This window comes from Protopterus annectens, chromosome 8.part0 (genome assembly GCF_019279795.1).
Source record: "Protopterus annectens isolate FY-2018-M chromosome 8.part0, PAN1.0, whole genome shotgun sequence".
Lineage (NCBI taxonomy): Eukaryota > Metazoa > Chordata > Ceratodontiformes > Protopteridae > Protopterus > Protopterus annectens.
Window position 1 is genome coordinate 25,839,860 of NC_056741.1, and position 15,018 is coordinate 25,854,877.

The following is a 15,018-nucleotide window of genomic DNA, read 5'->3' on the forward strand; positions in this document are numbered from 1 at the left end:
GTGCTCAGTACTAGGGGACTTGAACTTTAGCTTGTGACATTCGGACATGCAAAGAATATGCAAATTATTGTATAATTTATGTACTATCACTGTATCATTATCTTGTATGCCTTTTTGGCTGTGAATGTTCTTAGTTTGTGACATTCAGATACACAAAGCATAAGCAAATTATTTTCTGATTTATGTGCCGTCACTGTATTATTATTGGCTATGCCTTGTTGGTTCTAAATGTTCTTCAGGCTGGTTCACTTACCATGTTTGCAAATAATAAATAAAATAAAAAGAAAACGCCATTGACATAACTGCATGCTCAAGTAATCAGACAGCTGCCTCTGAACTACTTCTTAGAGCCTTTATTAAGAAAGAGTAATAGAGAGATAGGACAGTGACTTTTGTAAAAGCCTTTAAACCCTGTCTTGCGCACAGAAATGGCATACGATTTAAAAATGAGGGAATATTTCCTATGAAACAATGATTTTAAGCAGACTTATAAGTGGTCTAGCAATGCCAGCAGGAATAAGTTTAATACATTTAGGTGAGAGCCCACGTACAAAAGCACACAGCGTACATGTAATCATCTCTTCTTCCACTTCCTGTAAACTAAAACTCTGACAAGGAAAGGAAGAAGAACATGCAGAAGGATTTGTGGGGTCACATCAAGTTTTTTATTTGCACACCACTGAGATGTATTATTAATGTCGTGGCAAGGGGATACAAATGTTCATAAAAGTCATGCAGTGACAGACAATTCAGTGGTTTGTCCAGTCAAAGAACTTACTTAGCTATACTTTTGTTTAAGCAACTGAATAATCCTTATCCAAAAAGCATTTGCATGATAGAAAACACACATCAGCAAATCCTTAATTAATGTGTCTTTTACAGTGGAGCATCTCACGAATCAAGCTCTCTTTAAGTGAGTGGTGCTACACTAAAGAGAACTTTGTGAAGATATTTTCATTGACAGTGGTGTTTTCTCTTTACTTCACTGTTATGTGACCTTGGAGTAGGCATTATACAAGTCAAGGGTTCGAAGGGGTGTTCTCCTCACATGGGAGGGTGCGTAGAAGAGTGTTGCCCCTTCAAAAAAAGGTCTTACTCTGATGGCCGATGAAAGTGGCTTCAGTGAGTTGGTTTTGGAGTATCAGCATTCAGAGAATTGATTGTCTTAACTAGCAATATGACTACCACTTTAGGATTTAATCAATGTTTTATATTATTTCATTGGTACCCATAAGAAATAACATCTGAATTTCCAATTCAGACCTGTCTGAACAAGTTAGAAGCAGAAACTTACAACATACAGTGATACTGCATGCGTTAATGGCAAATATTTGCTTCCATTTTAAGAAAAGTGCTGTAATAGAAGTTGAAATGTACTTGGTAAACAAAATAAGGATATATGATGCAGAGAAATGACAAAGAAAATACTAATGTGTACTCTTTGGTTTTGGGGGTGCTGCTAATAGATGAATCTTATCTTCTATGTATTGTACGAACTTAACAGCATGTCTTGGGCATATGCCACATACTGTATATCCCTTTTCAAAAGCTGTATAACATTAAAATCATGATAAAAGACTACTAGCAGGCTAAAAATCCTGGATGTTTAGCCTGTTTATGGTCTTTTGTCTACTTTCTTCAGTTTCTGGTCTTATTTTCAACCTTAAATCATGGCCTGCAGGTACTCCACTCTTGATAATGTCTTCTATGTGTTTTAACAGCTTGTGCTTCATTAAGTAATGACAGTTATTTCTATTTCTTATAAGTACTGATTCCTTTTCAGTACCCATTGGGTATGCTCAACTCCAGGTCTCCCATGAGATACTGTGGGATCTTATCTGTTCACAAACCTAAATGTCCACATAAAAAATGATGCAGGGTCTGTACTGCGGGCATTGCGAGAGTTGGTATTCACTTGACAGGATGCAGAAAATCTTTTTTTTTTCAGTGTCTGTAGAAGACACATTACATGAATGAAGTGTAAATGTTGTGAAAGAAAGTGATAGTGAAATATTGTGATTAGTTTCAGAAACTGTAAACATTGTGAGGCAATACTGTTAAAATAAACTAACAGCTGTATCTATATTTTGACTCCATGTCCCTCCCCATATTCAGGTTTAATGTTATGAACCCCATAAACCCAATTTACATCCTTTGGCCTTCATGTTTCAACTTTACTTCCTTGTCCCTTACCAGTTTCGCATGTTTTGCATCGTAGACAGTTGGACAGGCCGTTTGGTTTTGAGGTGAATTTTCCTTGGCCACACGCAGCACATTCTGTCTGATTGGTTGAGGTGCAGTCTGTTTTAGCATACTGACCTGGAATGAAGACAACAGGAAGAAGTCTATATCATGCTCTCACATTTGGCAGGCTCTCTTCCAAACAGTTCTTAATTCATGATGTTTTAAGTAAAAAAAAAGGTATAAACAGCAACAGTGAAATGAGATAACACAGCAAGAAAAACAGTGTGATCTATCAAGAATAATGCAAAAAATAATCAAAACCAATGACAGTGTAATTCAGTTATCAGAATGTTTGATAATGTAAATACAATTGCAAAAGTAAAAGTATGTATGTATGTATACTCTTACATGTATATTTGTTTGAATGTATATCTGGAAAACTTAAACATTTATATACTCTTATTCAGTTGTGAAATATCTTGCAATGCTCTACCAGGTTCTTATCGACTCTCATTGTATATTTTGTACACTTGTATTTTCAACCAAAAGGGGGAATATCTTCTTATTGTATACTAATTGTTGACTACAATGTGTATGTTACTACTCTGTAATGTCTCTCTTGTAAAATTTTCTTCTCTCTGCAAATTTATGGAGTTTTTCCTCCCCAGGAATCCACTGAAAATGGACACTTGCAGTCCAGTCGGACTATCCTGACAAAGAAATGTTAAATAAAAGCACAAGGAAATGGTATGACTATGCTAACAATACCAGCGAGTATATTCCTAGAAAATTAACACACCTCTATGGCACACAGGGATGGTGCCATAACTGTGACATATTGTCAAGCCATTTCTCCCCACTCAGAATACTATGCCCCACAACCAATCTTCGCCATTACCTGAATTGTTTTACTAGTGTTCCCCCTGTCATATACATAATTTTGTGACACTGCTCGCCACCTTACCTCTATATTTCAAATATAAACCTTATGATAGCCATATGAGCATTAGATCTAGATGACAATCACTCTCCATGTGGGAAAAAGGGAGTTATGGATGGATAAATGTATGTCCATAAATAATTGCATTTGAACATGATTTAATACCCCACCTCTTAAATACAGTATTAACATTTCCTGCCTAACAATTCCTTCCCTTATTTTCAAACACACCAATTCACCTTTTCAAATGCTCAGTGTTCAGCATCTACTAATGCATTTATTTTTTATACTGTATTAGTTATGTCTACTCTCATATGAATGTAATGTAATTAGCAAATATATTTGTAATTTTTAATGAATATTGTTTAATGTCTGTTCATGTATATTACTGAATGTCTGTTTAAAAATGTCATCTATATTACTTAATTCCTGTTTTAAAAAGTTTATAATATGCAGGAGCTTTTCTCCCTGGACCTGTGCTGAAAAGGGGTCCTAACTAAACCTAGTCAGACAAACCCAATAAACAAAAGCAAAATAAACAAAGTCATCTCAAATTTAACTAGTATATTGGGTTCTGGAGGAGCCAAGTGGGTGTGTGGTTGGGAGTGAAGAGGCTTTTGTGAGTTTGCCCACCTGGAGAGAATGCTGTGCGTTATGCTTGCATTTCTACAGTTCCTGGTGGAGACTGGTGAATACTGTGTAGATGACAGCAGGTTACTATTTTATTGGTAATTGGTGGTGGGGGGGGCTTGAGTAGGTGCATCATTTTGGACACTGTTGTTCATGATGTAACATGCATATCTCATCCCAGTTAGCATTTCCCCTCCTTCATCCTAAAAATTCCAACCCTCAGGCTGCATATGATGCCACCTCCCAAATCTCACTTCAGTGAATATGGGGGGGGGATCTCATCATATGGGTGTCAGGTAAAGCCAGACTGTTCATGTAGGGGGTCATCTCTTGCAGGGCTTATGGAAGGATTTCACATTGCGGGCAAGAAATAAACTACATGTAAAACATGCACAGTGGCTTTTGATTAATAACTGTACAATTTAAAAAGTATTCTTTAGCAAACTTCAGACCATGAATGCTGCCAAAACCAGTATAAACCATTATGTACTATAAAGGGTCCAAATTTACAATGATAAAATCCAGTATGTGCAGCCTGGAACAGTGCACATCCACAAAAATATCAGATCATGCAAAATACTGTTTCCAAATAGTTATCTAGAAATATGCTTTAACAGTACAAGCAAACTACTGTAGCCAGTCCAGGAAAAAGCAGGCCATATAATGTGACAGAGTAGGCAAAATGACACAACTTACATTAATCATGTAAAACAACAAGTGCATTAACAATGTGTCCAAAATAGAAAACCCAACCATGCTACAGAAAATCCCATAAAAATCCATGGAAAGCATTGCAAAGACAGGGGAAAACCTTGTAAGATGTGCAATTAACATGCTGCAGGTTACCGCAGGTCATGCTAAACAGTACAAGATAATGTAAAATAAAGTGCTGCACTTAAGAAAATCAAATACAGAATGAGTGCACAAAGGACAGCAATCAGTAATGACAGTAAAAAATAGAACGATATATAAGAGGGACTGCAAACAAGAAAGTGTCATGTGTAAAAGATTAAATAATTCACAAACAAAATGAGGAAACCTATAACAGGATAGATAAAATTATGAATTAAAAAGGTGCAGTCCATAATACTGCAAGTTAACCAAGGCAGTATTATATTCCAAGCAACTAACAGCAAAGCAAATAAAATATTGCACACAATCATGCAGAAGACGTAGCACAACTCATATTAGTGCAAGAAAAGGGTACACCCTATAACTATTTAAACAGCAAGGTAACACAGTCAGTTAAGTCAGGAAGAGTAAGAAATCACTTAACAAGCAGAACCGCAAAACCAGCACCAACTACAATATAATCAGTGCAGACCTCCATCCTGGCAAATACAATTATGACTGAGTAGTGGTCTGCGTATCGATAAATGATCACTGCTCTCAACCCAGAAAAACATGCAGAAGGATATGATTGATCTATGCATGAGTCCAAGGCTGGGAAATAACTGGTCTTGAGAAGTATTTTGCCATCACTGAGAATAACGTCAACATTCAAAGACAAGAAAATGCTTTAGTTATTGGCTACATAACTGTCATTCTAAGAACAGCCTGTATGTGTCAGCATGGGATGAGATGTCTGGCGAGCCTTCCTGCTTTGATAGAGATGGTCTACATCTCTCTTAACAATTTATTTATTTATTTATTTTATTTTACAGAGCCCAAGGAGAGTAGAAGGATGGGAACAATCAGAAAAACTAGGTAGTAGGCAGGGGGGAAAGTGAGTAGTAAGGAGGCAAAAATCCACAGGGTAGTGAAAATAGGAAAACAAGAAAATATTTCAGGAAAACTATAGTGGAAGGAGGGAAAGAACAAAATTATTAAGCAGACAGAAGGAAGGCTACAGTGGAGAGGAAAAGGTACTAGATTACAGGTGAGAGATTGATATGGGTAAATATAGCCAAGCTGGTGGCCGACTGGGTAATAAGTAATATTATTAGCAATAGTTGATCATGGGTCTGGGAAAGAGTTACCAGAGGAGCTGAAAAAGGCTACAGGGGAAGGCTATATAGAGGGACTCCCAGTACAAATAAGAAGGGGTAGAGGTTGGCTGCTGCAGCACCAGGTACAGAGCGGAGGTCTGACCAACTAACAGGGGTATGGATAACAGCAAGATAGCTAATACCACATACTTTCAAAAAGTTCTTTAAGTTTGCACAGTAGTTCAAGGGAGAGGATGGTACAGGTCCTTCACAAGGGAGCCAATTTCCTTTCCACGACAGGCAGGGTGGATGGCAGGGTTCAGTAAAGGGTATGGTTAAGAAAGTTTCAAAAAGTTCTTTAAGTTTGCACAGTAGTTCAAGGGAGAGGATGGTACAGGTCCTTCACAAGGGAGTCAATTTCCTTTCCACGACAGGCAGGGTGGATGGCAGGGTTCAGTAAAGGGTATGGTTAGGAAAGCTTCCTGGTGGTAGAGCCGCTTGGAGCCAGTGCATACATCCGCCATGGACATTAAGGGAGTAAAGATGCTTTTAGATTCTGGCTAATGCCTTTGCTGCTCCAATAGTGCCTTTTTAAGCAAAGTCCATCTACTGGATGTTCCATCTAAGGAAAGACTAACTCAAAAATGCATTAAGGTAGCTCTGCTGAATTTCCATTTTCTGACCAAAACAATGATCGAACTTGAGGCTCTCCTGCAATCTGAATACATTTATATGTGTATACACAACAGAGACATAGAACCACAACAGAGACATACTTTCAAAGCAAATAAAAACACTCCCTGTAATCCTCACTTTAGTGCCTATTATATTCTCATACCTAGGCAATGGCAGGGAAGTATCAATATTTGTCAGGGGTATCATCACTTCACAACTGCTTCATCATTTCCCACATTTGAAATTTGAACTTTAAGATGTTGAAATCACCCTAAATAAGATTACCACTTCATACCTAGCTAAAGAGCACCCTCTATGTCACCTTCTGAAAAAATATAGCTATCTTAATGCCCTAGCTGAAATCTTATTAATCCCAACACCTTTACATTGGAGGATTTTAACTGTCCATCAATAAATTATGCCAAACACTTGATATTATAAATGCTAACTCTTTTGTACAACTTGTCATCCATTCTAACAGGAGCCCAAATACCTTTGATCTTATATTCATAAATGTTGCTTCTTCTTCCACATCTCCATTTTATCTTCACTCATCAGGTCAGATCATAATTCCCTTTCCTTTAAAAGTGGGGGTACATCCTGTACAAATGCCACTATAGCGATTTCTCAAAAGAAAATGTTCTTTTGTTGCTTGATGACCTAACTAAATTCTAGTATAATTCTCGTCTCACAGACCCCAGTGCTAAAACCACTGCCTAAGCCTCTGACTTCTATTCAGACTTAATAGTGCTATTGATAAATATAATTTGACAATTAAAATGAGCCCCAGTGGTGGGATGTCCGTACAGGTAAACCATATAATGACAGAAAGAAATTACTTAATGCTTATAATAGGTTTCATTCTACCCACTTTAAGAACACACTTAAGCAGACTAGCAAAGAGCTTAAGGGTACCATCAGGAAACTCAGAGCTGAATATGCACTTAATGAAGCCACTGAAACAAAACAATAACTACAGAACTTGCTTTAACTATGTCGATAAATGAAGCACTAACATCCAGCAATGTCTCGAGCTAGTCCACAATAATACCACCCAACATGACCTAAACAAAATAGCCAATATCCTAGGTGACAAATTAGGTACAAATTTTAAATCTTCCAGAATGATAATGATTTCACAGTCTCTACAGTCCCACCCACAATCTATTATGTCTATGGAATAATTCTTCAACATGCTCTCAAAATTTAAGAACAATTATCCTTACAAAATATGGCCTCTCAGAATCACTACTTAACCTCTTTAATCTAAGCCTTTCCACTGGTTATATTTTTGAAATCTGGAAACCAGCCATCATCCCAATCACAGACACTAGTAACTAGAGAACTATTAGTCTCACCAGCCTCATATGTAAAGATATGAAATGTAATATCTCGGACATCATTAATCTAATCATTAAAAATGTCATAATCCTAGACTTTGGTTCCTGTGGCTCTTACAGTTATGTGTCACACGTTCTTTAAAAAGCGCATGGTGAGGCATAAGCAAACAGCAGAGATAATATAACCTTTTTTTAAAAAATGTAATTTGAGTTTCAGGTCCTGACTCAGGCAAACCTCCCGTGCTTCCCTTTCCTCACTCAGCCACAATATTGTATTTCCTGATTTATAAAACCTCAACTAATTAGTCAGTTGTAAATGGTAACACATCAGAATGATCACTGTGCCTGGTCCTCCAACCAAAACGGTTGTTTTTGCAACAGTTTTACAATAAATTAGACAATACATTTATGACTCCTGAGTATACACAGATCAAAAGACTGTGTATTTGTTTCTCACAGAAATATTTTTGAAAATAATAGGCATGTATTATTAAGTGGACTGTTTTAGTTCATACAGGGCGCTTTACATATCAGTCAATGCTTTTGTGTATTTCTTAACACTGACTAGCTCAGTAAGATATGACACGGCCCTTTAACTTCTATAACCATTGATTTACTTAATGCACATTTCCAGATGTTTAAATTATGCATTACTTTGGAGACAAACACAACTTTAAGATCTAAGCAAAAGTTCAATAGGATTATGTCATCAGAAGATGAAAAGAATGCCGGTATAAATGACAGCAGAGCTATGAATCTTTAAAGCCTGAGGAGCTTTATTAACTCAGTGGATGTTAATAACAGGATAAGTATAGATACCTTGCTACATGTGCTTTTCCTTAGTATGCGTCAGACATAAAATATAAGAGCAAGGGAGAGAAATTCTTAAAGAAAGTAGGAGATTTCATACAACCCCGACATAGTGTGCAATGTGGAAAATGACTAGCATACAAATGACCACAAAGGGGGTGAATATACAAAGTCATGCATTTTTTAATATGTAAAAATATGTGGACAACTCAGTATGGAAGAAAATGCACTCTGGGAAAAGGAAATGTGCTTGTGGTATACTTCTGCTTTAGTAACTCATGGCCTTGACCATCTGTGCTAACTGCCAGGCTAAATTTATACTAAGAGAGTGAAGCAGGCAATAACAGTGTAAACAAAACAACGTAACAGTAAATGCAAAGTCAGTCTTCATACCACCAAAACAATACAGCGTATTACAGGGTAACCCAAAAAGGGGCTGCTTGTAATGGTCAGAATAAATTAGTGCAACCAACAATAGAGCAAGCAAAGCAGCCATACATATATTAGTTCAAGTAAACAATATATATTTTAAATGTGCAAGTGTACCTCTAAACTTATTTGCTCAAGAATTCTAGACACAGTGAAAAATAGGTGGGGGAGCAAAGATCCAAAATCAGAGACAATGTTTAAATATTATTCTAATTGACTTAAAATGCTTTTGTGTGCTTTTTAATTAACAGTGACTAGCTCAGTAATAGAACAACAGGTTTTGCATCTACTTGCATTTTTTAAACAATAAATATGACACTATAATGACTGGCATTACTGACTGATTAATCCTCAGTGATTTACCAGTAATTCAAAAGTTTTATGAGTAACATGGCAAAAATATGAGTCAGTATCAAGAATGTTCTGAGAAGCCATGAACAGTTGAGAGTTATGTGTTTAAGCAAACTTATGCAACCAATAATAGTGAAAGCCAAAGGTCACACGTGATAATGAAAGTCAAAAACAATCTGTGACAGTGTGACTGAAATGTTATAAGCAATATCAATGCTGGGAAAGCTGGCAAAGCAGTGCCGCATACCACAGCTGGAGAATGTGGCAAAGTGGCACCAATTACTGCCAATGTTCCACTGCACCAGGATTCACTCTTGTATTATGGATACTGCCTGTATGGAGTAATGGAGTCCACATATCCTTTTAATCTTCTTAGTACCACAAGAACACACACACACACACACACACACACACACACACACACACACACACACACACACACACACACACACACACACGCATGTGTAACTGGAAGTATAACCCAAAGAGAGCTGTTTGCAGAGGGAATGAGGGAATCAAACCCAGGACTTCAAGAAGAAATTCATTAGTAGTTCACAGCCTTAATCATGTATGTCAGGTTGCCAGACTGTCAGCGAATATCTATATCTATCTCTATCTCTAACTATCTAATATATATATATATATATATATATATATATATATATATATACATACACAGACACACACACACACACACATATATATATATATATATATATATATATATATATATATATATATATAAAAATAAACAAAGATCACTTAGTTAAAAAATAATTGAATGAAATATGAAGTTTAATATGAGTTTAAAATCCAGAAATGCTATAAAGAAACCAGAACGACCTGCTTCATCCATCAACAGTAATAATTAATTAAAGGTTGCAGTGAGCTGGAGCCTGTCTCAGAAAAACGTCTGCAAGGTAGGATTCAGCCAGAATGGGACGCCAGTACATCAGAAGCAACCTCTCCCAACACACACATGGACACTCACACATGTACAGGGACAGATTATTGTACACACAGATATAAACATGGATGAGCACATGGATACATGCATGTAGGGATAGCACACACACACACACACACACACACACACACACACACACATATATATATATATATATATATACACACACACACACACACACACACACACACACACACACACACACACACACACACACACACACACACATGCGTGTGTGTGTGTGTGTGTGTGTGTGTGTGTGTGTGTGTGTGTGTGTCTATATATATATATATATATATATATATATATATATATCTATAAAGGTAAACAAAGATCACTTAGTTAAAAAATAATTGAATGAAATATGAGGTTTAATATGAGTTTAAAATCCAGAAATGCTATAAAGAAACCAGACCGGCCTGCTTCGTCCATCAGCAGTAACAATTAATTGAAGGTTGCAGTGAGCTGGAGCCTGTCTCAGAAAAACGTCTGCAAGGTAGGATTCAGCCAGAATGGGACGCCAGTACATCAGAAGCAACCTCTCCCAATACACACATGGACACTCACACATGTACAGGGACAGGTTTGTGTACATACACATAGATATAAACATGGATGAGCGCATGGACACATGCATGTAGGGATAGCACACACACACACACACACACACACACACACACACACACACACACACACACATATATATATATATATATATATATATATATATATATATATATATATATATATATATAGTTCAGGCACAAACATTAGAATCTAGCACCCATTTGTATATCAAACCTCATGGTGAATCCAGAAGAAAAAGGGCCCAAAATGCTTAAATAAGTGTGCAGAAAACTTTTATTCCAGTAGAACAAACATTCAAGCAGCTTATGTAGCAGCCATTAGGCTCCAACACAGACCAGTGACCGGTTTCACCCCCTGGCAGCGTCAGTATGAATTTACAATACAGCAACCACCAATATTTATCTGTCATGGTCCCCATTCAGTTAAAGGCATACACCTTTTTAAGTATACATTCCTTAATATGGAGCACACATCTGAAAAGCATATTACTCAATGAACATGAATCAACTTATAACATATGCAATTAAATACATATAATCAACCACAAAATTCTTATTGTTCTGTTATTTGGGCCAAAACTATTGTGTGTAAACATATTATACATTTAATTTGGGCGCATAATATTAACCAATAAATTGAGAAAGAAGAAGAGTGAAAATATACATCAAACGTCACCAGTGATCATTACGTCCGGGCTTATATAAAGCCCCCAACTTAACCATCCACATCCTTCTCTTTTTGTCTAGAAGCTCATGCCTAGTGATGTCTGACAATCTATCTCCTTTCACTACATCAATCCCAACAAAAAGAAATTGTGCTGAAGTATGTTCTAGTTTATGTTTATAGAGTGCACTTATCTGATGTTTACAACTGATATCACTAAGGTGCACTGCAATTCCACTCTTCAGGTTTCTGGAGGCCTGACCAACATAAAACACCCCACATTGGCAGACCACCATATAAACTACCCACTCAGTATGGCAAGTTATCAAATGTTTACTGTCAAATACCTTTGAAGTGTTAATAGATGTGAATGACTTAGTCCGTGATACTACCTTACAATACATACAGTTCCCATAAGCATTGCTGCCCCTGGGTACATAGTTATATTCATTCTCTTTAGGCCAGGCGATCTTCTTATACCAAGAAAGTGACTCACCAATATTCTTCCTTCTTCTATAATTATAGGAACATCTAGCATCTAAACACTGGTCAAAGAATGGATCAGATGTCAAAATTTCCCAATGTTTGGTGACAACTTCCCTAATTTTGAAAATATTTGTGCCATAATTTATAATAAATCTAAGTTTGGAATCAGTGCTATCTGCTATTGCAGATCTATTAGTCTGCAAAGAATCTGCTTTTCTATTTCTCAGAAAGTTATCTCTGACATAACCAGATGCTTTTATTTGTTCCTGCACAATATTATTTTTCTGATAACCTCTTCTTATGAATCTATTACCCATATCCTTTAATTCAAGTTTGTATATGCCTAAGTCTTTGAAATTGCGACTTAGGTATATTGGCAGTAATATGCTTGGGGTGGCAACTGCTAGCTTCTAAAATAGCATTCTTAGTAAATGGTTTTCTGTATAACCTGGTAATCATATAGCCATTTGTTTTCTTACTTATCTTAACATCTAAGAAATCAATGCTTTTTTTTCTATTTTATCAGTGAACACAAGTCCAAACTCATTTGAGTTCAAATATTTAACAAATTTTGACCTATTAGTAATAGTTCCTGACCAAAAGCCCCAGCAGTCATCCAGGTAGTGATGCCACATGACTAAATCTTCTTTGAATGGGTTCATATCACTATAAATTAATTGCCATTTCAAATACCCCATAAAGAGGTCAGCATAAATCGGTGCAAATGTAGTGCCCATGGCAGTTCCCTTCATTTGTAAATAATAGTCACCACAAAAATATATATTACCGGGATAGTCCGACTAGATACATGCCCATTTTCAGTGGAGGCTCGAGGAGAAAAGCTCCAAAAAGACATTCAACAAACTGTTACATTTTTACAGTTTAAAACACAAAATAAAACACAAATAAAAGGATTTTCACACAGATGTATCTATCTATCTATATATATAAATGTGATTCAGGGACCCTACTGAAATGTTGCCACTCAATATGTCAAGTGCCAACACAGCAGAAAAAAAATCAAAAATGCAGAACAGTGACTCTCGAAGATCACTCTTCTCCTTTGAACGTCTTTTTTGCAGGGGGGGGGGGGCCACCGAACATATACTACATTAACTCTAAGATCACCATACCATGGAGAAAAGGAAGCATTCTGGGAAATGGCTATGTCAGATTTAGTATATGGACGTCCGTTTCTTTGGCCATTCAGTTTCCATGTTTTGGGACTTGGTCTAGCAGGCCTGAAATTCAAATGGAGACCAGTGATAGTTGTCCTTTTCAGTAGGTGTTTGACAGTCTTAGGAAACCAAAGCACCCAAGCAGGCACCACCAGAATATACAAACATTACGCAGACTGTAATGTAACCGAATCCAGACATAAACTTTGGGATCATGTGTCATGAAAATAAATATAAGCATTCAGATGGCACTATGCCTTTTATTTGTACATGTGCCACTTTAGGTTCTCCATACTGTAGCCATACTTCTCGGCTGCCCAGATATTTGCAGAATAATAGATTTTTGCCTTATATTTTTGGTCTTTTCCTCATATACTGATGCTGTATTTACTGAGTTAAGCATGAATGGAATAGTGTCTCATTTTATTAGTGTTGAACTTCTAGTTATTTTGAATTACTATGTCTTTAGAACACTCTATATTTACTGATTTATTTTCAGTTTGTTTACTGGGTAACTGAGCTGGCCTGTGTACCCTTTTCAGTCACAACCTAGGTACAGACACAATGAAGAGTACAGGTGACAGTATAAATAATCATACAGTCAAATTACAAAGGCTATAACAGTTGCATAGTGGCACAACTATTCAGGAGTTCAGTAACGCAAATTAGTGCTGTTAGGTTTATACATTATATGCAATTATATGCTCTATGCAACAAATTAATGTAAAATATAAAAGAGATATGCTATGTATAAAATATAAATGTTATAAACCCAAAAGGAATATTGGTAGACTACTTTACAAACACTCTGTCTCACTAAATTAGAACAGACTCCCTCTCCATATTAGATCCAACCTTTCCTTTCCTTGTTTTAAAAAGGAGCTTAAATCCCACCTACTAAACTTGAAATTGTGCCGTTGCCTTGACCACACATAGTCTTAGTCTGTCCTACTGTATAACCTGTGGCATCTCCTAACTTTCTTTCTCTGTTGGTAACTTTTGTTTAAACTAACATTCTAAGCCCTCAGCTCTACTACTATAGCCCTTCTATAGCCCCCTCCTTTCTCACCCCCCTCCCATTCTCCACACTGTTCACCCCCCATTTCCTATCAATGTCTGTATAGTTTCCTTCTTTTGAACGATTATCTTTTTGTTTTTACTCTTATAGGTAGTACATTTAGACCACTGCTATCAGTGCAACCCTTAATGTTCATTATTTTTTATTTTGTTTTTCTCTTTATAATTAATTTCATATTTGCATTGTTATTTTTAATAGTTTTTGTCCTGTATGTTTATCTTTGCTTATGTTTGCTGGGGCTTTTCCCCTCGGGTCTCCACTGAAAATGGGATTGTTTGCAAACTCAGTTGTGCAAACCTGGTTAGCAAATGTGAAATAAATAAATAAGCATCTATGAAATAAATACACACTGACATATATTACATGCTAGGGGAGTTACCTTAATATTTCAGTTGAAAACTGGTATCTTAGCTTGTGTCACAAAAGCAATCGACATCTTTAAAAAGGGTTTGCTTAAATGATTTTTTGAAAGTCTCTAAACAGGGGTTGCTCTTTACATCATTTGGTAGGTGGTTCTAAAGCTTAACCCGTTTGCTTAAATGATTTTTTTAAATGTCTCTAATCAGAGTTTGTTCTTTACATCATTTGGTAGGTGGTTCTAAAGCATTGGCACTCTTCTGAAGAAGGCTTTCTCACCTAGGACTTGTTTGAATCTAGGTCTGCAGAGTTTAAGAGTGAAATCTTGGCTATATCTAAGAGTATAATTTGGTCTCTCAGGTGGAGTTTTCTTTTGAGGGGGGATTTTACCCTGTAATGGGAATTTTGAATATA

General features: G+C 36.5%; 1 protein-coding gene across 1 annotated transcript in view; it reads right to left on the bottom strand.

The window, feature by feature from the left end:
• The window catches only part of LOC122808625 (tumor necrosis factor receptor superfamily member 5-like), a 448,756-nt gene that overhangs the window by 325,183 nt on the left and 108,555 nt on the right, over window positions 1-15,018 (bottom strand). The window contains exon 3 of the mRNA XM_044079589.1: window positions 2,194-2,319. Within this exon, the coding sequence (XP_043935524.1) occupies window positions 2,194-2,319 (126 nt within the window). The remainder of the gene's footprint in view (window positions 1-2,193; window positions 2,320-15,018) is intronic.